At 50.8% G+C, this 22,500-nt stretch overlaps 1 protein-coding gene across 3 annotated transcripts in view; it reads left to right on the top strand.

Moving 5' to 3' along the window:
* LOC126574636 (protein still life, isoform SIF type 1) overlaps positions 1–22,500 on the top strand; it is a 66,198-nt gene that overhangs the window by 5,156 nt on the left and 38,542 nt on the right. For 2 of the 3 annotated variants that reach the window (XM_050234945.1, XM_050234944.1), the window contains exons 12-14: positions 879–1,056; positions 1,160–1,459; positions 1,534–1,663. In XM_050234945.1, the coding sequence (XP_050090902.1) occupies positions 879–1,056; positions 1,160–1,459; positions 1,534–1,663 (608 nt within the window). Of the gene's footprint in view, positions 1–878; positions 1,057–1,138; positions 1,460–1,533; positions 1,664–22,500 lie in introns of all 3 variants that reach the window. The other variant, XM_050234943.1, reaches the window with a different exon arrangement.

The raw sequence follows: 22,500 nt of genomic DNA, 5'->3' as shown, positions 1-22,500 counted from the left end.
GGTTCTATATTACTCATAAAAAGAACCAAATAAGACGAAAACTGTCTTTTTTACTGTCTTCTACCTTCTAAGGACAATTTGCTCCATCGCAACAATGATTGAGCAAACATGCCCCATTTGATTTGGAAACCCAAATAGACACCAAGCCGTTTCGCTACATCATCTACCCAAAAAACCAACGCACCAACGGTGACCTTTTATGCCATTGACTTTCCATCCCTGCATTCTTATCTGGCAGCGTGGGTTTCAGTATAAACATAACTCTAGCCCCAAACTCCGGCGATTGTCAATCTCACTCGTGTCAAACATGTTAACTCGTGATCGTTACAAGCTCAGGGAACTGCAACATCGCGAGAAGAACGATAGGGGTGGGGGGGGGGGGGGGGGGGTGAAATCCTGCTTGTGGCAGCCATGGCAAGCCGGGCCATGTCAAAGTCCGCTCCGAAGAGATCCAAACCTTTGATGCTAATGCGCACGCACATAAATTAACCTTCCGCCAGGTAGAAACCGGGCCCAAGGTAGGGTTCGCAACGTCGCTCATCACATCAAATAACATAATCAAGCTAAATGGAGTTTGAAATTTTGAATAATTGATTAAATTTGATTTGGCTGGCTGGTTGGATGGCTGGTTGGTTGGTTAGGTAGAGAGGAATTAGGGGAAGGTTTCTAACCCCTTTCCGTCGACCACTGATGTGTTGACGCTTTGGTGAACCAGTCAATCCCAGATAAATCCTTCATTTCAAAGGAAGAGAGGAAGGGCATCGCTGGGGTAACTGAGCTGAATGTCCATTTCACGCTTGAACTCATCATCATCCCGCACAAAACGTACCAGCTGCAGCTAATAATGCGCTCCCACCATCGCATACATCTCATTGCAGCTGGTGCCAAATCGTCGACACTGCCGTTACCGCATCGACTGGGCACGGAACGGCCGGTGACGGTGCGGGACCGGGATCGGGATCGCGATGGTTACTACAGTGACCGCAACGAGCTGATCCGCGAACGGGAACGTGACCGTGACCGCGACCGTGGTTACCTGAGCGACCACAACTCGAAGTAAGTATGGCTGGCCGGTTGGTTGGTGGCTCGCGGCTTTTCTGCTCCCCGTGAATGGTCCGGTTGATGATGCGCATTGTAGCGACCCCACTCTTCCCCACAGCTACTCGGCCACCACACGGTGCGCCTCGTGCATCGGTGAGTCAGCCCGGGCCCAGTGGTTCCGTCACTCGGACGGTTGGCGTTCCGGGAGCTCCAACTTTGGCTCCGGTTCAGGTCTTGGGCTGGTGTCCTCGCAAAGCAACACCGGTGGTCCAGCTGGTGGTGGTGGTGGTGGTGGTGCTGGTGCCGGTGGTGGTGGCCACAAGCGTTCACCCTGGGATTCGCTGCCATCGTTACGCCAGGATTCGAGCCTCAACGATTCCGGCTATAAGAGCAACCGTGCGGATTCATTCGAACAACGGTAAGTTGGCGCGAACAACGGGCCGCCATTAGCATTTCCTTACGACGCTTTCCCGATTTTCCTCCATTCCACAGCGGTGTGTTTGATCGGCAGGACAGCTTACGGTCGGATTACATGAGCGATCGGGAACCGCGGTACGGGATCGTGCAACAGGCATCCATCGACAGCACCGATTCGCGCCTCTGCTACCTGACATCGTCCGAGGTAAGTGCTGCAGCATCGTGTTGCTATTTTGTTCCTCCTCCTTCTGCTGCCCTCGTTCCCATTCCTCATCCTCTACTCGTTCCACCGTTAATCCGAAAATGATTGGAAAATGTAATTTCATCGTCGAGCTGAACCGAGCTCGACAGGAGGTTGGTGACCGTCGCCGTGCCTGCTGGTGACGCACTATCCGACCGCACTCCGTCTCGTCTCGCACCCCTAAAGAGGAGGTTGCTTGTAATCGTAACACTTTAAACCGTCCCGTCTGATTGTGATTATGAATTGCAATCTTTCAAACACAAATTACATCCGGTACGGCGTTCATTCCATTTGAAAACAGGTTGCGTAAAGGTGGTCCAACGAATCGGACATTCTGTTTCCATCAACTTGAAAAAGGAATTCCGCTGCAAACGAAAGAGAGGAAAGAGCGTTTCGCTTAATCCTGGGGAAATTCTCCTCACAAACACGTACATACACTCGAGCAACGCATTCTGGCATGGCATCAGGACGTTCGCTCGGCCAGCGATCCGATCTGGAGCGCATTCCGTGATCCAGCAATCCAGTTTTCCAGCTCCATGAATCCTGAATTCCCCCATGCCCCTTCAATGCTCCGTGTGTTTCCTTTACGTCAAGCTGGCAGGCAGATCGATGCGATGTGTCAGGTTGGCCAGGTTCGATGGCGCATTTGCAGCCAAACTGGTGTGCAGTGTCGTTGTGCACCGGGTTTCCACACATTCCAACAGTTACACCTCTTTTCTCCCTGGGCTCCCCCATGCAAGCGAAGGATGTTTCGCTCCGGTATTGGATGATTAACTTTGACATCCAGACCGGCTCCCGAGGGGGAATTGGGGCATCATCTCTCCTGTTGGTGCTGAATAGCCGTTCGTTAAACTAAGTTTTACGTCGAAGCACCGAAGGCGCGCAATTGCACAACCCGTTCCCCCTGGATCCGGGGAACCGGTCGGAGAGTGTGTGCCGGTGGGGGTGCAATCAGCAGAAGCAGCAATCGTATCGCCACAGCACATCATGCCGGATCACGGACCGATTGTATCGAATGTTTCGATGTGATGTTCCGCGATGGTGCGACGGCGTCACCATAAGAGGTGCCCACTTCTGGAAAGCGTAAGACACTTTGACAACTTCATTTGGTCCCCCGGAGACCCGTGGATGGGGCAATGAGGGTGTTGGGAATATGGTTCTATTCATTGGAAGACCGTACCACCGACACCAGCTCGTACTCGAGGCCAGAGAAAACGGGGTGGCCATGCCTATACACTCGAGCCGGAGCTTAACGAGTTTCTGAGATCCTCCCAGCACACCCTTCTACCTCTTTATCGTCACCGAGAACTATCGTTGTTGAAGCGCTGCCACCGGGGACCCGATTGGAGTCCTACCAACTTCATTAACTATTGAAAAAGCACTTTTATGAGATCCTTCGCTCAGCGCTACTTCATCGCTTTTACTGGGCCAACCGCAACGCAACGCAACGCAGCTGGCCTGCCCTATTCCGTTCCATTGCCTCCACCGGAAGCCACAAATATTGCAATCCAATTTCACTTTTAATGCCGGCGTCCCTGCAGATGAATCAAAAATTGAATTAAAACCCCTTCAACCCAACAAACAGTACTCCAGTTTGACCGGACTGAAACCACCCAAAGTGTAAACTGCATAGTGGTCTGCAAGCAGCAGCTGGCAGGCGGGCAGGCAGCATCATCCCGCGCTCGTTCCGTTCTCGTTAGTACGCACATCTCCCCACTGCCCCCCCCCCCCCGGGGGGCTGATCTAATTAAAATAAATTCCATGAAATTGTAACATCATTAATGAGCGAATAAACCCACTTTCATGGGTGTACTCACTTCCCACTGCCGGGACCATCGGGGCGGAAGTTTTGTGGCCACCGCAACTCGCAACTATCGGAATGGGGGGGGGGGGAGGGGTTCGTTCCACAGCGAGGCAGATATGAGATATCTTGACTCTCGGTGCGCTAAACTAAAATTAGTTTCAAAACATATTTACGCAGCGTCCCGGCCTCCGAGACTTTATGGCCGCAAACCGCAGACCACACAGCGGTGGCGTGGCAGGAGAAGGGACCTCGACATGCTGCAGTGAACGGCAATAAGGGCACTCTGGGTCGGACTATTTGAATTTTGTGTTTTGGTTGTTGGGTTTCGTGACACAAAAATACCTCTCCCTTGGACCTGGAGAGAAGAAATCCAATGGAGAAGGAATCAGGCGGGTGGCACATAATAGTCGTCACCGATCAGATCGCCTTGATGGATTCCCTGGAATGCCAGTGGCCCCTTCGACAATGTTTACTCGCAGCCACATCAATCTATCACGTGAAATCGAATCCATCGGAAGGGTAACAAAATGGGTGAAAAAGGGTGTCGCACTGAGAGGGTGGTTGTAAAGTATGACGAAAATATAACATCCCACACCGTACACCGCATCCTGAGTGTGTGCTGGGGGGGGCTTCTACAAAACCACAACCCGGCGTCAGAAAACCCGTTGACAACCCCCTTTCTCCTTTACCTTCGGTGATGATGATCGACGAAAACGAAGGTTTGTCGGTTACGTTTGATACGCTCTCTCTCTCTCTCTCTCTCTCTCTCCCTGTTGTGGGTTCACTGTTGTGGTCGCCGAGGACCGCCGAGGGGATTGCAGTTGCGGTGGATTTCCAGAGCACACTTCAGCACTTCCGTTTCCACTTCCGGAAGCTGTTGCAAACGTTCTGCCCTTAGCCATTGCCGTCTCTTTGTTCTTCGTCGATTCTTCGGCACTCGGCACCGGCGAAAGAATGCACGGTTGGAATTGTGCGAAGAAGAAGGCTTGAAGACAATTGGAAAGACCGTGCCAGACCAGACCGAACGACTCACCGAACGTTAGCGAACGTTTCGATCCGTGGTACGCGCTGACTGACTGACCCTTGACAGAACGCTCTCGATGGTTACTGCGATGCTGATGTCGCTGCCTACTGCACACCAACCGCTGAGGAGTAACCGGAAAGACTTGTCGGCTTCTTGAGAAAATTGGACAAAGAGATGAGCGATGAACCAGCTGGCAAACTCATCATCTCGTGTATTAAGTTTCCTGCGTCAAGTGGCCTTACCTGTCTCAGGATCTAGCAAACTCCTTCTTACGGTTTTTGTTGTTCGGTGAACTACTAAAGAAACTACAGTACCCGTGGAAGATGAAAAATGGATCCCGATACCACTCGAACATGTCAAAACCGAGGGACGTCATCGACTTGCGGACCACACCAGAAGATGACAGACGCACTCCACTCCATCTCCTCCATTTCCCATGAAACACACAATAGCAACAACTTCACGCCGCGCCGCGCGGATCTACGTGAACATCGTAAACTTAGATCCCGAACGAGCGGGTTGGAGTATCGTCTCGAGTCGTCTCGGTCACGCCAAACCGGTCCCGATTGTTCAGTGAATCCTTTTACCGAACCGTGCTCAGTGCTTTTCCCGGTTGCGTCCCTTTTGATTGATGCTTCCGGGACAGCAGGGACCGTGGCCGTGTCGGAAGCTCTGGAACTGTCCGGCGAACGTATCGAAGGAAATCGAGGGAAATGTTGTTTAACGCTCGACGCGCCGACAGATGCGAGAAGAACCTTCAAAACCCTCGACGCAGCCACGAGGTAATTGAGTTTCGACTTTTCGACGATGTGTTTACAGCCGCGTGTTAAACTTATAATTGCTTCCCATCCAATCCATGAGTGGCGCTTCCGGACGACAACCGCGCGGCGATGACGATGATGACGACGAAGCGTCCAGACCACGTAACAAGACGTGCCGTTGTGCTTCGCTCGCTGGTCACATCGGCTAACCGGAACCTGCGGCTGCTGCAGCTGCCTTATTGTGTCTTCCGGTAGATTGTTAACGCGAGAAGCTTTCGATGTCGGCTGTTCTTTGCACTACACGCTACCACGCCGCTCTCTGAAGAGTTAAATGGAACTAAGGACAGTTGACTGATCTCCTATCGGACAGACCGGTCTCTACGGTCGTTGTTCTTTATCCTTTTCGATGCTTCGCTTGTTCGTATTGCGTATTGGACTCAAGAGACCCACAGAGCTTCCCTAGCCGTCATTATCTTGAACGAAAGCGGCTAGTGCACTGACTGCTGACAAGCAAAGTACAACACTGGAACAGAAAATGGTACTCGAAGCATTAGAACAATCAAACGGCAAATGCATCTCCATCCAACATTTCACACAAAATGGACGCCGGAAAGGGGGGTCTGAAAGCAATAAAAAAAAAAGAAACAGCACAAGTGACCGTAGCTAAAAGCCACGGAAAGCATTTAAAAAAATGTGAAGAAACAAGATAAAAGATCGCGTTGTACAGGTTTCCGACAAAATGGACGCCCGGTCGAGTGTCGCGAGCAGATTCACCCTCCCGCGCAGTGGCGAACCGGAATAAAATAAAACGAAATTAACGCACACTTCACTTCAATGCAAATTAGCGGCCACAAGGTTGGTTGGTTGGTTGGTTTGCTGTACTGTGCTGTGTGTCTGTGGGTGTGTTTTTTTACGTAATGATTTTACAGCCTTCCCCTCCCCCTCCCCGACCGTTGATTTATGGCTGACCACCGCGTCGGTCCGGTCCGGTGTCCGGGGAATCCGGGGACGATCGTTTGGGGTTGGTCATAAAACTTTGTTTTAAATAATTTATGGTCGATGACCGAGCGCAAATGGGGCTGCCTTGTGTACCAATTTCCTGCTCCTGATGATGTCCATGCGACCAGCGAACTGGTCTCCCCAAAGGAGAGGGGCTTTGTTAAACGAATTATGCTCAAAAGTTGCTCGGGGAATTGGTGGCAATGTGTCGCCGTGGCTACCATTAAAACAATGCCCCAATGTGGCTCAGTAGCGAGTCGATGCGTGCGAGGTTTTGGGTATGTTACAAATGCGGATTTTATTTGCAAGTCAATCGAGAGGGCTACAGGAAGAGAAAGCGAGAGAGAACTGGGTAGATGATTATGATCGATAACAATCGATGGAGTTGCAAGTGATATGGTGTATGTTGTATGCAGTACCTGGAGATATGTTTACTTGTAAAGCGAATCGAACGTTCCGCAAATACCGAATGAAATGAAAGTTGAGCAAAAGAGCTTCTCTGTAGACTGCAAACATCCAATATCATTTGCAAATGAAAATGTTTTTTGCTTGAAGCAACTAATAAGTGATTTTTTTTTTTTAGTTGGTATCTTACGGACGGAGCCGTATATATTAGAAAGATAGAGGAAGATAGAGTATAAACAGTAGAGGGAACAGGCATTTCCTCCTGCCCCAGGGACCCTTATACCGGGGGTGCTCGGTGTTTAAACCTAATGACTTAAGCCTAGTATCGCGCCAGACCAGCAAGCCTGGTTCATCAGCATCACATTCGAGCGCAGGCTCGGGTGCGGGCAGCTTGGTGGAGCATCTATTGGGCCCGATTCCTCCGTGGTCGTGGACCTCGCTCCACGGGTTTTGGCTCCGCATAGTTGAGGTGGCATGCATCGCCTTGAGGCCCCAACATCGTAGGGTACGCTGATCCCGTTGCAGTTTATGAGACCTGTGACATGAGAGATGGTCAGTGCGTTAGATTTTGCCAGCGACAACTAATAAGTGATTTCGAGCAGAAAGTTATGATGCTCCACTTGCCACCCAGTCCTTTATCCGGATGTCGTTAGGCTGTCACTGCAACATTCTGTAATAAAATGAGCTATTCCGATATTAGTTGTGGAGAGAGAGGACGGAAAAGTTCCAGAGAGACGAGTCAATATGTAAATTCTTGTCGTAATACCACAAACCAAGCTCATCTGCTCATCACCTTACGTCCCCTTCCCTGCCTCATAACTTTAATGCTGACAAATTAAACCACAAAACCTCAATATGGCGCCCTCGTTTTCCTAGAGCACCCATCAGTTCGAAGCAGGAACTCAAACAACGCAACCAAAGGCGCGCGCGTTCGGTCCAGTGATTGACCAAAGAAATCGCGCTCAGCTGCAACGGGAAATGATTTTTAATCCAAACATCCCCCCCAGCTCCGTCCACATCATTTTGCCAACGTAACATGCCATGGAAAATATGGAAAAATTGAAACAAATATGATCAGCATGGTACGCCTTGGCCATCTTGTTGGCCCAGCGCGAAGCTGGAAAATTAATCAACGAGAGCGATCCGGATCCGGGTCCGGATGGTTCGTTTGGATTCTGTTGATTGAATACCAATGAAAATGAGCATCCGTGGTCTGGATCCCCCCATCCCCGTGCCTCTTCTGTGTAATGTCCAGAGTATGACTCACCGTGGCGTTAGCATCAGCATCATCTGGTGGCCGGCTTGGAACGTTGCCCGAGATTGCGTTTAATTTATTGGTAATTTTGTAATTTAATTTGTAACTTTGAAGAGAGCTGAGTTTGCCGCCTCACCGCCGCTTCCGAGCCCGTCAGGTCAAAATCAATCTAATCGATTGCTCCACGAGGCGTGGGGGATGCGAATACCAGGAAAGACGGCATTAAAGGAACCAGAGAGTGCCAGAGAGGGGGAACAAGCGTGACCAGTGGCTCCTTCTTGGCTTTTGCAGGAATTTAATCTATTTTGCGTTAATCACCGAGTGCCCTTTCGTGGCTTGAAAACACGGCTAACGTGTACGGCGATCGATGGCGATGGTGCTGGGATTTGGGATTTTGTGTGAAAAAGTGTGAACGCGTAATGAGCGTACATTTGGAGGGGGGGGGGGGGGGAGACCAGAGAGCGCGGACAGTAGCGCTGCAAAAAAGGTCCCTTGGCCAGCAGGGACGGGCCATCGCAGATCGTGAAACACGAAAAAACCATTTCGCGATGGCATGCGATGCGAAGACAAACAGCGTAAAACAATGGTGCGAAAATTACATCGAGTTGAGTTAAATCAAATATGATGTACTATGGTGGCAATCTGGAGTCCCCCCCCGGGGGCGGTCTCACTCACTCTCTCTCTCTCTCTCTCTCTCTCTCTCTCTCGCTCTCTCTCTCTTGCTCTCTGTCTAGTGCCATAATTGTTTCCTTCGAGCTCGAGCTCTCCACTTTCCGATGCCATTCTTTCGCAGACAGATTGCAATTTACCCGTTGTGCTTTGCCCGCGCCGCTATTTGATGGACGCGCCACGCGGAGGTGCGTCGGGGAGCCCTCGGCAGATAAAGTGTCTTTTTATGCTACGATAATTAACATCGACTTGTTGTGTTGCGCGCTCCGGTGCGTAGCTGGGCTGGAAAATGGCCAAAGGAATAGGAGCAGAAGGAGAGGGGAAAAAAACAGAGAACGAGAGCATATCTATGACGCACTCAGGAACACAAGCTCCAGAAGACTCACGGGGAATCCTGGGAAGAGGATTTGTACTTTACACCTCCTGCAACATCCGCCCTCAATTAGGCACGGTCCGGGGGTGCTACTGAGGTGGCCAGGGCCCAGGGGTTCATTGTGCGCCCCGTATGGAGCGACAACACACAAAAGGTCAAGCAGCAGCAGCAGCATGATGATGATGATGGTGGTTCCACATCGTCTGGAGGGTCTCGGCAATGAAGCAGCTTCTCAAGGATACGACTTTCGACTAATGAACCCGGACGGCCAGCAAGAGACTACCACACATACAGCGAAAGAGGGAGAGAGAGAGGCGAATAATGAATTATGCTTTTAGCCGTCTTCAATTTCATCATTAGCATAACTGGCAGTGTTTGACTTTGTTGGTTTGCTAGCTGATGGAATGGTGATGATGTTCTGGAGGATCTTGGCATTAATTTCAAGAGACGAGAGCACAGATCCATCTACGCCTGACCGGTCCAAAGAGCAGGCGCCAATTGAGTGATGAGAGCATTGTGTTGTTTGTTGGGAAAAGGACTCGCGTTGTCGTTCCCAGAGAACGCTACGTCATCCGAACAAACGGCAGAACAACAGAGCTTAACCTCGCAACCCGGGGTCTCAGGCGCATTAACAAGGATATCCGCTCGTCGTAGCTCGTTAACCGATTTCATGGCGTAACCCTCCACCGTGCCCAGTTTCTGATTCTATTCTATATTTTTAAGAACTCCCTCCCCAAGGGAGCTGAAAAGAAGGATCGAAGGAAGATGGTGCGAGTGATCGAGTGAAAATATTTACTTTGACACCTGACCTCCGGGCACTCTGTGTTCCGGTGTTCTGCTTTGGATCTTTTTTGTTGTTTTTTTTTGCTCACCGTTTTCCCATCCACGTGTGGCCAGCGCTTACGTCATCGTCGCGGGGTCGTGTGGGGCACGCGAGGAGTCGGCCAGGGACTCTCTCTGTATTTGCCTAAGTGATGAGGGACGTATGTGTGCGAGTGAGCGACTGTTTGCTGTTCCCGGTAATCATTGTTGTTCTTTCCCCGTTCCCCATCGTTCCGATCAGCGTGGTTCGATCCACGATTCCAACGATGAAGTTCGATGGAACTTTCCTCCAGCCCAGGAAGAGAGCAGAGTTGGCCGTTGGTCCGTTTATCATTGCTCCTTTTTTTTTCTTTTGTTTTCACATTTGCGTGGATCGAATTGAGGGGGCAGGGATGAGGGTGAAGTGAATGGCTCCCAGCAGACCCATCAGTTTGGGACCATTCCCCCCGGACCCAACGTTCCGGAGCGCTGAATCCTAATTGATTTAATGAACTACACAGCCTGCTTCGGTTGAATGGTTCGTTGGCTCGTTGGCTCGTTGGTTGGCCGGAGACAAGCTTACTGCGATGGGAAAGTATAGCCAAACAAGCCATCAGCAAGAGGGAACCACATCGTCGCTGATGGTTGCAATCATTTCACACAATATTCCTTTTTGGAGCGGAGTTTTGGCCCGATCCACGTTACTGCACGAGCACGTACATACCACCAGGTTCCGGTTGCTGAGAGCGAGACCAAGCGAGCGAGAACTTCGTCCTCCAAATGTGTGACCTCATCACAAGGGGCGTGTGGTAGCAAGCCTCACGCAGACGCTTCAGACTGCTTCTTTGCCTAGCGAGTTCGCGAACTAACGAACTGGAAAGGCGAATTCAGAAAACAAAACAATGAATTTCCGTTTTTTTTCTTGCGCTGTGGGTGTGTGCACCCTGAAATCGTTTCGCATTCCCTTTTTGCCTGTGGTTCACTTTCCACCTCAGCACTTTCACCATTTTCTTCGTCTCCCGTGCCTCCGTGTCCGCTTTCGCTTGAATCGAAGCAGCGAATTATGTACGCCCTGCCCTTGCCCTGGCATGTGCTCTGCAGGCCGCGAAAGGCGCGTCAACAAAAAATACACACCGCGAATGAAATGCGGCACCCGTTGCTGATCCACGCGGTTTGTCCTTCAAACGAAACTTTGCAGGAGTGCCGCCAGCTCGAAGACGGTGGCGAAGACATGGGTATGGGAAGTGGTGTGGTCCAGAAAGAAGATTGATGGAAAAGTCTGTTACACTCCTCTGCCACGGCTCTACCCTAATGGGTTCGTGTTATGAGTATGATTAAGCCGGATGTGCCTCCGGGATCCCTTGGCAGTAACGGAGGAAAAAAAAAAGGTTGCGGAGTGCGTTCTGGCAGTTGCTAAATTAAAAAGGATTTCGATTATCGGTTCGCAACCACGCCCCCCCCCCCAAGAAAAAAAACAACGACAACAGCAAAATCAGGGATCGGCCACTAGCGTCATTTTGGCAACAAAAAGAAGTCATTTCACCCCCAAAAACCCCCAAAAGCACCCGTCATGCTGTGCGCCAATCCTTTCTTTCCCATTCACTTCGACGGTAAGGGAAAATCTGTTGACGCCATTTTATGTAGGGAAGGGGCTTTGAAGGTAAAAAAAACTGGACGGACCGATGGACCCCTGTGCGTGGACCCTACTTCCACGAATCTTTACCGAGAAAGCCTCGAGGCTTTTCGGGGTCTCTCAGTTGGCGACGTTTTTTTTGTTATCGGTGCTACGTCATTTTCCCTTTTCTTCGATGTTTATTTATGTCTATTCGAGTGAGTATTCGGTGCGGCAGCTGCCATACCCTGGAACGATGTTATGTTCCTTCCCGGTGTGCGTGCGCGCGATCGTCAACCGGAGCGTAACCAAAAACCGTTCATTCGTTCGTTCGTTCGTTCAACTCCACCGTAACTTCCGCCACCAGGCGAAAGCCCCGCTACGGAACGGAATCCACTTTGACAAATGTCAACAGCGACCTCCCGGGGAGGGAGCAAGCGGATTTCGTGTCACCCGAGTTCCGATATCGTTCACTTACTCTCAGGCCACCCCTATCACCCCCACCCGCCTGTTCATACATATAAATCTACATCTATTTATCACCCCGTTGTCGACCCCGTCCTCGACACACGTGCCTCGTTGCTCGACGAATATGCGAATTTACGAACCAGCACCACCGGGACCCCCTTTTTCCGGTTTCCGAAACAAATAATAGTTCCGAAACGGAAGCGCTCAAACACCCGACATGCCACGCCACGCCACGCCACGCGACGACAAGTGATGATAGGTGTGCCGAGCCGAGCGATGCTCCAGTGCTCCGGTGATGAAGTTCGTCCATCCATTTTGGTGGGTGGCAGTGGGTAAATATGTACATAAATCAGCCTTCGAAAACAGTGGTAAAACCGCCAGCGAGTCGGCCGGAGTGAATGCCGGAAGCCACCACGTTCGCATCGATGATGATTTCATCGAGTGGCGTGGGGCTCTTGGTTGGTGTCTTCCCAATCCGGGTGCTTTGGGAGGGAGTTTTAACGCAGATCAGCCCGCTGCTTCTCGTAATCAAGGATGAGCCCCGTAGCTTGCGAGATCACGCGACGGATTCGTTCAGGACGTGCTCTGGTCGCACTCCGGGTCGATTGCTAGCGTCCGTCGGTCGATTGCGTAACGGCGCTGTAATGCGCACCGCACCGAGAGAGAGAGAGAGAGAGAGAGAGAGAGAGAGAGAGAGAAAGATGGCAGGCGTGATGATGTTCTAGCGTGACCACACCTATAAGCCTCACGTGGTCGACTATTGTTGAGTTTACGACCGCTTGTTGTCGCGCACCACAAACTGCTCTCACTCTCTCTCACGTTCTCTCTCTCTCTCTCTCTGCCCTGGCTCCCTCCCTTGCTATTATTGGAAGTTGATGTTAAAATGATTAATTTATAATCCTTGGCACGTTTTAGCGCGAAAAGGAAACCACACCAACCGCAACCAACCACGAATCGAATCCCGCTGGAGCTCCAACGCTCCAACTAACCAATCGAATTGCTTTTCACCATTCCCCCACCACAAACACACAAAACCCGGCGGGGGAAATGGGAATGACACGTCGCAATCCCTGCCCAGGGCCCTCAGTAAGAGCACTCTATCAAGGATCTCTGCTCACGGGAGCACTCAGCGCAGAGCAAAGCAGAGCAGACCATCACCCCCCCCCCCCCCCCCCCCCAACCGGGGGAGGGACTCATCCCTAAAAACTATCAGGCCACAATATTTACGCTTCCATTTGGCTTTACGATTTGAGTAAAGCTGCTTTACTGGGCCGGGATCGGTGGAATGGTGCGCGGTGCCCTTGCCATTCTGCCACCGCACTCAACGTTAGCGTCGATTGCTCACAGGATGCTGCTGCTGCCTCCCTGCGCTATTGTCGGTGGATAATTAGAAGCGTGGAAAAACAATCATCTGCCCGGGCACGCACAATGGCGCTTGCTGCTGCTGTTGGCGGTGGCGGTGGTGGCCACTATAACACTCGACCACAAAACTCCAATAAAAAAGCCCTCAAACGACAAAGGACTGGTGCCAGTGGTGGTGGTGGTGGTGTCTGTTTTATTGATGCCATATTTCACCGCCGATGGGATATTGTGTTCCGTGCCCGTTTCGGGTTCCGAAATCCCCGGGCCATTTTCTTGCTTCTTTTTTCCTGCCACTTTTTCCGCATTTTATGCGCTCCGCATTCACTTCACTATTGGGTGGTTACATTCGCATCCTCCTTCGTTATCGTGCATTGAAACGCGTGGATTGTGGCCGCAGAAGTCCCCAAAAAAAGAGAAGGGGGGGGGAATTCAAATAGACAATACCGGTGGTGAAATCACGGTGCAACGGTTGGTTGGCCAACAATCGCAGCATGCCACCATACGGTGTGTCGTGATGGTTGACGTGCGCTTGCGTGACGCGATGACATTTCGCTGTGACGTGACGACGTCCGATGCGCCGCCTACTACGGGGTGCCCTTTGGGGCGCGCATCACATTGTGCATTCCCGTTCCGCGCCATTTTCGATCGCTACCGGGCGATTTGCCGGTCACATTCCGCACCAGTGTGTCCAATTCCCCAACCCGGCAGGAATTTGGCAATATGCAGTACCCAAAGGGACGGGGGGATTCGGGCCACGGAATCTGGCCCAGTAATCCATCAGATAGTTCGGACGGTTGGAATGTCCGTTTGCTCATATCTCAATTTTCATTTGGTGCCTTTTTGAGGTACCGTGTTTGTGTGCCCGTGGGTGTCTGTGGGTGTTTTCCAGTGAAACGCCAAACGGGGTGGTAATCAATGAATGTTATCGATCGCATTTATGGTCCGACCGATTGCTTACATTCCACTTGAAAGTTTCTGGGGTTTTTTTTTCCGCGAAAGCAAACCGAATGGGGTATTTCTGTTTGAACGCCACCACAGCCGCCTTTGAAGCGTGTGAGAGAATGCGATTTCGGTCAACTGACAACGCCCAAAAGGGTGGACATCAATATTTTCATACTTTAACGGAGAATTTCTGGTAATAGCATACGCTTGAGGGCTCCAGAATGGTCACTTCGGTCATTACTTACTCAAAATCTCGTGCATTTTATGTTGGAACTTTGGAAAGATGGATGTATGGATTGAATTACATTGTTTTGTGCAGCTTTTTGAAATGTTTGATTGTTGTTGGTTGGGGATCCTGTTGGGGATTGATCACAGCATCAATTCCCAAAAACAAAACACTATTAATAGACAGTAGTTCGTTTTTTGCATAGCCAGCAGAATATAGGAAGATTCTTCATGAGTTGCGTTTGTCTCAAATCAATGTTGTCTCATCTTCTTTCCGATAGTTTAACATCTTCAAAAACATGTTCGGCATGTTTCGATGAATGCAGAGTACCTACGAAATGAGACAGCTACCAACTCATATGTTACCATTTCAAACGATTACGAAAACACGAATTATTTGCTTTTCTTTTGAATCCTACCATCAACAGCATAAATGGCCAAAACTCAACGTGTGGCTAGGTCATAGACTCTTGACGCCAGACATTTTCTAATAAAAAGATATTTTATTATTGTACTAAGTGAATCGATTGCACCAAAAAACTCTCCCAATTTGAGTAATCGGTAGCAGTAACATTATGATGATAATTCCACTTCCAAAAAATATTGCCTGACACCATATTCACCGAAAATCATCTCCTGATTTACAGGCATCTACCCAAAGTAAAAAAAAAGCAAAGGACTCCCGGCCACACCAATCACAATCCCATCGAAACAAACACACAATGGCACAATGTCGAACCGTTTCGAATGGATTGAAAGCGCATCGCGCCAGAAAATGACCTCTTTATTGGTGGGAGACGAGCCAGAGTGATCCAGATCACCCCCTCCTGCCATTTATTTTTTGTGCATTGTCACCATCACGGGGCGATCCAGAGGGGTGACTGTGCTTCTGCGACTGCGAGACGGAAGCCATCAACCCGGTTGACTGGTGACTGTCAAAATTAATGAGAAAGACAATGAGCGGCTCGTCGCTCGTCGTCGCTTTGTTGCGAAAGGATTCACCATCGCACCGGGCAACCATCCTGATGACCTGGATGCAGCGATGCGAACGACAGAGAGAGAGAGAGAGAGAGAGAGAGAGAGAGAGAGAGAGAGCGAGGAGAGAGAGAGTGAAGAGCGAAATTCCGTGAATGGTCTCTTCATTTTTCATTTCTACTGGATCGAAGGCTAAAAATAGCGAAGCTCCTTTGTTTGCTCTACCAGTGGTGTGTGGGTGTGTGCCTGTACATGTGCGTGTCCGTGTGCACTATGTTGTCTGATGGATGGACGGATGGATGATGCAACAGCGCAACCCAGCGTGGTGCCAGCACAACCTCTCAGGTGCAGCGCAGGTATCACTGCAGCCTGGATCCGGGACCCAGTCCGCCATTGTAGTGGGCATCAAAGGAGGCCAGCAACAGTGAGGGACATCCCGGATGGAATGCAACTTTAGAGCGTTTCCTTGGCAACGTGCTACTGAGCTGGTGCTGGTGCTGGTGCTCCAGATCGATCACCGTCAAGCGGCACCTGCAGGTGAGAGGACAACATGATAGCAAAAGGAATAGAGCTGGGAAGAGAGAGAGAGAGAGAGAGAGAGAGAGAGAGAGAGAGAGAGAGACAGTAGGAAGGTGAAGTGCGAAAGGGTAATGCATTCTAGTGCACGTCAGCATAAAAGTGCGCCTGAAGTACGAAGCACCACCTTATGCGCCTCTGTCGGTGTGTGTTTTGATATTGTGTTGGCAGAGCTAGAGAAAGGGGGGTGGGAGGAGGATTGGTACAGTGACAGATACACGGAACAGCAACTACGAAGCACCGTGAAGCATTGTGGCGCGAAAACGCGACACCGTATTCAGCATAATATTAGCATAGAACTAAAAGAAGCACAGAAGAAGGGCTCTCTTTCGTGCTCTTCTTCTGAACATAAAAAATCCCCCGTCGGCTGCCAGAAATACCGCAATACCGCGCCGTGACATCGAGTGGCAACTCGAGACCGCGCGCTCCCTGTAGTAGTTCCATAAAATGTCTTTCCATTTTCCTCCACCGTTAGAAAAAAAAGGGATCCAAAAACCGCCGTTCCCAACCGGGAGGTGAGTTCATTGTCGTTTGCCGAGTTGTGTCACCTCGTGGGGAGTGCACGAAAAAAAAAGCACCAAAACCGCGCAGTTTTCGCACAAATCTTTGTGGCACCATTTTTTCGGAAACCCAGAAGGTTCTGTTGTCCTCTGGGGCTTTTTTTTCTTTCTTCTTTTGGATCACTTTCCTTTCTGGTACGGATCCCAGTGCACTCCCCATCTGCCTGTCTCTGTTTACGAAGTGAAATCGGATCCCGTTTGGATTGTCCCGTTCCGCCCGTCTGCCCGTTCGACTCCCTGTCGCCATTCTGTCTTCTGGCCTACTTTAAAGCTTTCTAGTCACCCTAATAGAATGGCGAGGAGGTGGTTTGCGGAGGTGAACCATTTTCCTATCATCAACAAACGTTGCGGTAACGGTCTTCTGACCGGACTCTCCAGCCAGTAAAGAGTCCCATTTTGCTAACCGAACAGTTCATCTCCTGTTTGGTGTGCGATCCTCTGTGTGTCTGGGTGCACGAGCACCATTCCTGGAGGCCCGCTTTGCCAACCGGCTTACTATGTTCGGTTGCTACCCCAGGATTCACGGAGAAAAGGAAACGGAAAGGTGGCGAACGGTGGCGAACGGTGGCGAACGGTGGCGAAGGTGTTTAAATTTAGAATTCTCAACATCCGGGACGGGAATGTCCTTTTGCCACAAGGCCGGCCTGGCCAGCTACTGCTACTGTAGTATGTGGTTTTTCGTTCCATCTCCATCTCCGTGCATTCGCAAGCGATCCACAAACGAACACCACTGGACACCGTGATGACAGTGGAGTATCGACGACGACGAGGACGAGCATTTGATTGAAAAGAAGGTTGCAGGTAGAGCGGGAACAAAGCTGGAGCTAACTGACATGGTCAGGGCTACGTTGGGCTTCACCAGTCCACGGCCAGCTCAATCATAAATCAACGCTCGCAGCGGAAGCAATTCAATTAGGTCGGCTTCAGATTCAGGGCTCCCAGTTGCTGGTGCACTTTGGTGACGCGAAATGTAGGTCGACGCACGTTACGTTACGCGCGCTAGAGCCCCTTTTTCGGCCATTTCTGTGTTTGTGTTAGTGCCAAGAGCAAAGTATTGGATGCAGTAGTGGTGGGTGTAGTTGTCGTCAAAGGGCCCTAGCGGCCACTCCAAGGTGAATCAGATTGTTATCCCCCCCCCCCCTTACGCCACCGAGAGTTGCGACCAAATTCGCGCTAATTGTCATGCAACGGTGTGGTTGTCGTGTGTGGGTTTGTGTGTGCTTAAGGGAGAGCCAACAGTGAGCAACAGACAACAGGATAAAGAGAGAGAGAGAGAGAGAGAGAGAGAGAGAGAGCGAGCAAACGATCGAACATTTGGAATACTAGCAGCTAGTGTAGTATCCAAAGAGAGAGAAAGAGCTACGGAGAGCAGAGAGCAAGAGAGGCTTCCGTGAGGGGACGTCCGTAGGTCGTCGAAGACGGCAAAGCGCATTTCCGCCGTGGGTGGACGCGTACGCGTCACTGCGCGAGTGTTAGTGTGGCCGATGGCAAGCGGAACCAGGTCGCGTTTGGTTTGGCGCGTGCTGCTGGCGTTGTGTGCGTGTGCGTTTGGCGTTCCAGTGGCCAGTAGCCAGTGCTTTTCCGGTTTGCACTACGGTGAACGCTAGTGTCACTAGCCCCCGAACGCGCGATAGTGCGCGGCCACTGACCGCACTTGAAGTGGCCCTTGGACCCCTCTCTGCGCCTCTCGAGTGTGAATTTCGCGGTTACATTCCGGTGTCCGTTCTGGTGGCAGCGATGAAAAAGTGTTTGGGAAAGTTTGTTCGTTTTTCCCGCTCGCGCGATGACCATCGGCGGTGGTCGTAGCGTTGACGAAGCGACGCACGCTCCACCGATCCACCTCAGTGTTCCCGACCATCTTCACCATCCTCACCGTCCCCAGCAGCAGCAGCAGCAGCAGCAGGTTCTGTGCGATTGCAGCCAGCAGTCAGGGCATCGTTCCGGTCGTCGTAGCCGTTCACTGCCAGCAGGAAGCCGTAAAAAAGTAATTTACTTTCTCCACGAAACATTGCCCTGCTTTTTCCTCTTTTTTTCCCCTTTCGGGGCCAGTAGCGTTTGTGTTCTCCGTGAGTTGCTGAAGTCCCCCCACCAAGTGGTCCCGATCACATATTCCGCGTTCATCCGCGCCTTATCGTAACGTTATCGGGGGGCGACGTGCTTGGAAGCCTTTATGTGACACATTAACGTGCACACGGAGTTCGGTGGCACACAAAGGCGCCAGTGCGCCAAACGCAAACGAACGAACCAAAAAAAAAACACACACACATACAGAGAGAGAGAGACAGAGACCGTACCGTAATCGTGCTGCTGATACCAACGTTTCCAGCACACAAACACGAACGAACCACGTGATTCTGCCAGCAGCAGGAGCAGGAGTTCAGGAGGCAGTCTTTGCGTATCGCTGAAGCTGCGTCTCTTGCGAGCACTCCGTTGCTGTTGCTGGCGTTGGTACGGTTGTGTTGATGCTGCTGCATGGCAAACGGATGGCTGGCTTGGTGTGCGCCGTAATCGCAGAACAAATTCGTGCACCACCACGTTGACCTCCACCGTTTGTGACGATGCACGATGCAATTTATCATCGTTTTAGGAAGGAAGGGGGGGGGGGGCGGGGGTTTAGATGATGTGTTTTCAATTGGAAAGATTTATTTCTTTCAATATTTTCGATGGTAAACGTATGGCCTGGGAGGGTGGGAAGAGAAAGAGGGAGAGTTTGTTGCTTTCTAGTCGGAACTACGGTAATTTGTCAATATTTTACGCTGGCATCGGTTCGTCAAGTGAAAATCGGGGCCAATTGGGAATTGCCAATCGTTCAATCAAAGCAGGCCCAATTTTTAGTCTACCGGTGGAGGCGCCAGGTGCGGTAGTTGATTTTTTTTCGAAGCCTTTCCTTCATTCTGGATCGTATAAATTCAGCCATATTGAAATGTTCTATTCTAATAATAAATTTCTTAGAAAAGATATCAGCAGTTAAAGCCAGTAAATTTAAAAATATATTCTTATTTCATGTTGATGGAGGCGCATGGTAGCTCACTTCTTTTTCGCTTTTTTATCGCGTTCCCATACGTTCCATGCCATAAAAAAATGTTGCTCAAGTTACTCAATACAAAGCACAACTGTTATGCAAAAATTATAAATGCTTAATTAAGAGAGAACCCTTGTAATTTCCATTTTGTCAACCTCTACGCGTTCCAACAGGCGACGGGGCGTTCGCTCTGTCAAATCCAAACTGTCAACCATGTAACACTTGGAATACTCAGCACGGTTCCTGGCTCCACGCTCGTTGCCATAACGACTGCTAACGTTTCGTAATGTTATTTTATTAATGCAAAGCATAAACGGCCAAAATAAACATTCATCACAGTCCGATCGGTGTGTGCGGTGTAGTTACGGAAACGGGCTCACGTCGTACCAAGCGCGCGCCACACTGGCATACGAAAGCTCTTATCCGTCTCTCTCACTCTCGCTCCCGTTCCCGTGGACTGGTTGCACACTCGTATCGCTAGTCATGGTCTCCACTACGAGTCGCTTATAGTAACGCAACGCATGGTTTAGCAAAAATTGGCATTTTGCTCGGCTACTGGTGCTGATGTTTTGCCCAAAAGCGATGCTCAGATCTTGCGCAGTAGCAACAGCAGCAGCGGCAGCTTCGTCCGCTATTATTTGCGTTCGTTCGGCCCCAATACCGCTTCGGAGAACGGATGGAGCTTGCTGCTAGGCCGATGTAACAGCAGAGTTCACCGTTTCGTTCCGTGGGACTAGACTCGAGAGCGTTCGTATGCCACGCAGAAGGTGGACGAGCGTTTAATTGCAAAACGAAGGGGGGTCAAGAAAAACAGCAGCAGCAGCAGCAACAACACTGCTGTGCATTGAGCCGAGCCGTCCGAGAGTAATGAAGACGTTTAAATCTCTGAAATCCGAATCTACCCTCAACGACCTGCCCTTCCCTCAATGTGCTCTCTCTCTCTCTCCTCGAAACTGTCATTGATCTCCCGGGGGAAGGTCGAGATTACGTCGGTCGGGGTGTACAGCTTAACGGACGAAGCGAGATAAGATCGGACGTTGGCAATATGTTTCTATTGAAACCATGCCTCGAATACGCGCACTCTTTCTCTCTCCTTTTCTCTCTCTCTCCTTCTCTCTCTCTCTTCCTCTCTCTGCCGAAAAAGAGGATGCTGTACACAATTCTCTTGCTACAGAGTCCTGATAGTAGAGAGCACGAAGAGAGTGGTCTAGGATCATGGTTGTTGTAGCATGAGGCTCTGAGGTCACAGCCACCCAACAGTCTCTCGTGCTTTTTCACACATATACAGCTTGAAAGTGAGAGAGGGAAGAGAGCAGTTTGTGAGAGTTGATAGAGATAGTGTGGTTGCAGGATGTAAGTCCTTTTAGCGAAAGACACTGAAACTGATGGAGATGACGCTGATGCTGCTGATCTCTCTGTTTCTTTCCCTCTCTCCCTCTCGATCTCACTCTCTCTTGAACTTAAACACCAAAACGCTCCGCACTGGCACAGCTTCACTGGTGCTCAACCAGTCTCGCGAGACTTTCGTCCTTGCCGTGCGAAAGAGAGAAGGGAGAGAGTGCGTGATTGAGAGAGCGAGAGAGTGCCCGTGTCCACGTGAGAGCGGGAGAGCCACCTTTGGAGCCTTTTTCCAGTGAATAAGGGCGTCATGTCATCATAACCGTGCGTCAACTTCTCCAAAAGCCACCTTTTTCGCGTATCGCTTAGTTCGGTAACGGATCCCTGTTCTGCAGTCGAACGCTGCTAGAGCCCGTGTCCGTGTCCGTGTCCGTGTCCGTGTCCGAGCCCGGCCCGTTGTCGCCGTGTGTCACCACCAACACCCTCTTCTTCTACCGCACGAAAAAACAACCCATTCCTGTCCTGTGTTCGTGCGTGCGTGTCTGCGTGTGTATATTTGTGTCCTTCTGTTCTCCTCGTGGCAGCAGAAACGAACCGAATGCTGACCAGTCGAGGAGGAGCAGCACGAAAACCCACGTCACCGTTGGGTGGTGGACCATCCGCTCCCCACCACACCGGACAGGACATCGCTTTTGCGACTGTGGAGTTGTGAAATTGCGTGAATCGCGGCGGTGGTATCCAGTGGCGCGGTTGCCGTGGAACCACCTCATCGTGAACCACAGCCATCTGGGCTGGGCATCTTAGTGGGTGGGTGGGAGCGTGGCGTGTGCGTGGTTTTGCTCGATAAAAAAAAATAAAGTTCTCCTCCTGCGAAGGCCACGAACGTTAGAAACAGTGCACACAGACATACGCACACTTACAGCAGCACACACCTTTGTGAATATTTGCGCGTCACACCGTGAAACACACACATACACACAGACACTCACCCTCGGTCTGTCAACAATAAGCACAAGCAGACCGGGAAGAAGCAGGAGGCTTGGCTCTGGTCTGACCTCTGGGTCTGGCTCACACGTCATCACCAGCAGCAGCTAGCAGCTGGTACGGAGTAGCACACCAGCAGCACCAGCAGCAGCAGCTAGCAACGCGCAATCCTCTTACAAGGCACCGCGAATGCACCAATCGAAGAAGGCATTCGCTGAAGCAGCAGCAGCATCAGCATCAGTAGCCTTGAATCATCTAGTAACCTTCCCGAGCGTCTCGCGTGTGTGAGCGGTGTGTTTGCGTGTTTATGTGTGTATGTGTGCGAGCATTTTGGTGTGCACTCCGCCCGGGAGTGCGTGCGTATTGCGCGATAACAGAATAAAAAGAAAGAAGAGGGCAGCAATGGAAAAAACAACGGATTGAAACAAAGGAAAGAAATGTCATAATCCGTTTACATAATTGAGTGCTGCTGCCGAATTTCACAAAAGTCCTCTGGCGCGTCAACACCTTCTTCGCGTTCTGCTGCCCTGTGTATGTGTGCATGTGGTCTGTGGCTGCTGGCCGCCACTGGCTACTAAGATCAGCGTGTCAGCTCGCCTCGCCACTGATCCGACTGGTGGTGACAAAGGTGCCGCTTTTGCGGTCT

Source organism: Anopheles aquasalis, chromosome 3, assembly GCF_943734665.1.
Source record: "Anopheles aquasalis chromosome 3, idAnoAquaMG_Q_19, whole genome shotgun sequence".
In the NCBI taxonomy this organism is placed as follows: Eukaryota; Metazoa; Arthropoda; class Insecta; order Diptera; family Culicidae; genus Anopheles; species Anopheles aquasalis.
This window is presented reverse-complemented; position numbering and strand designations above follow the sequence as displayed.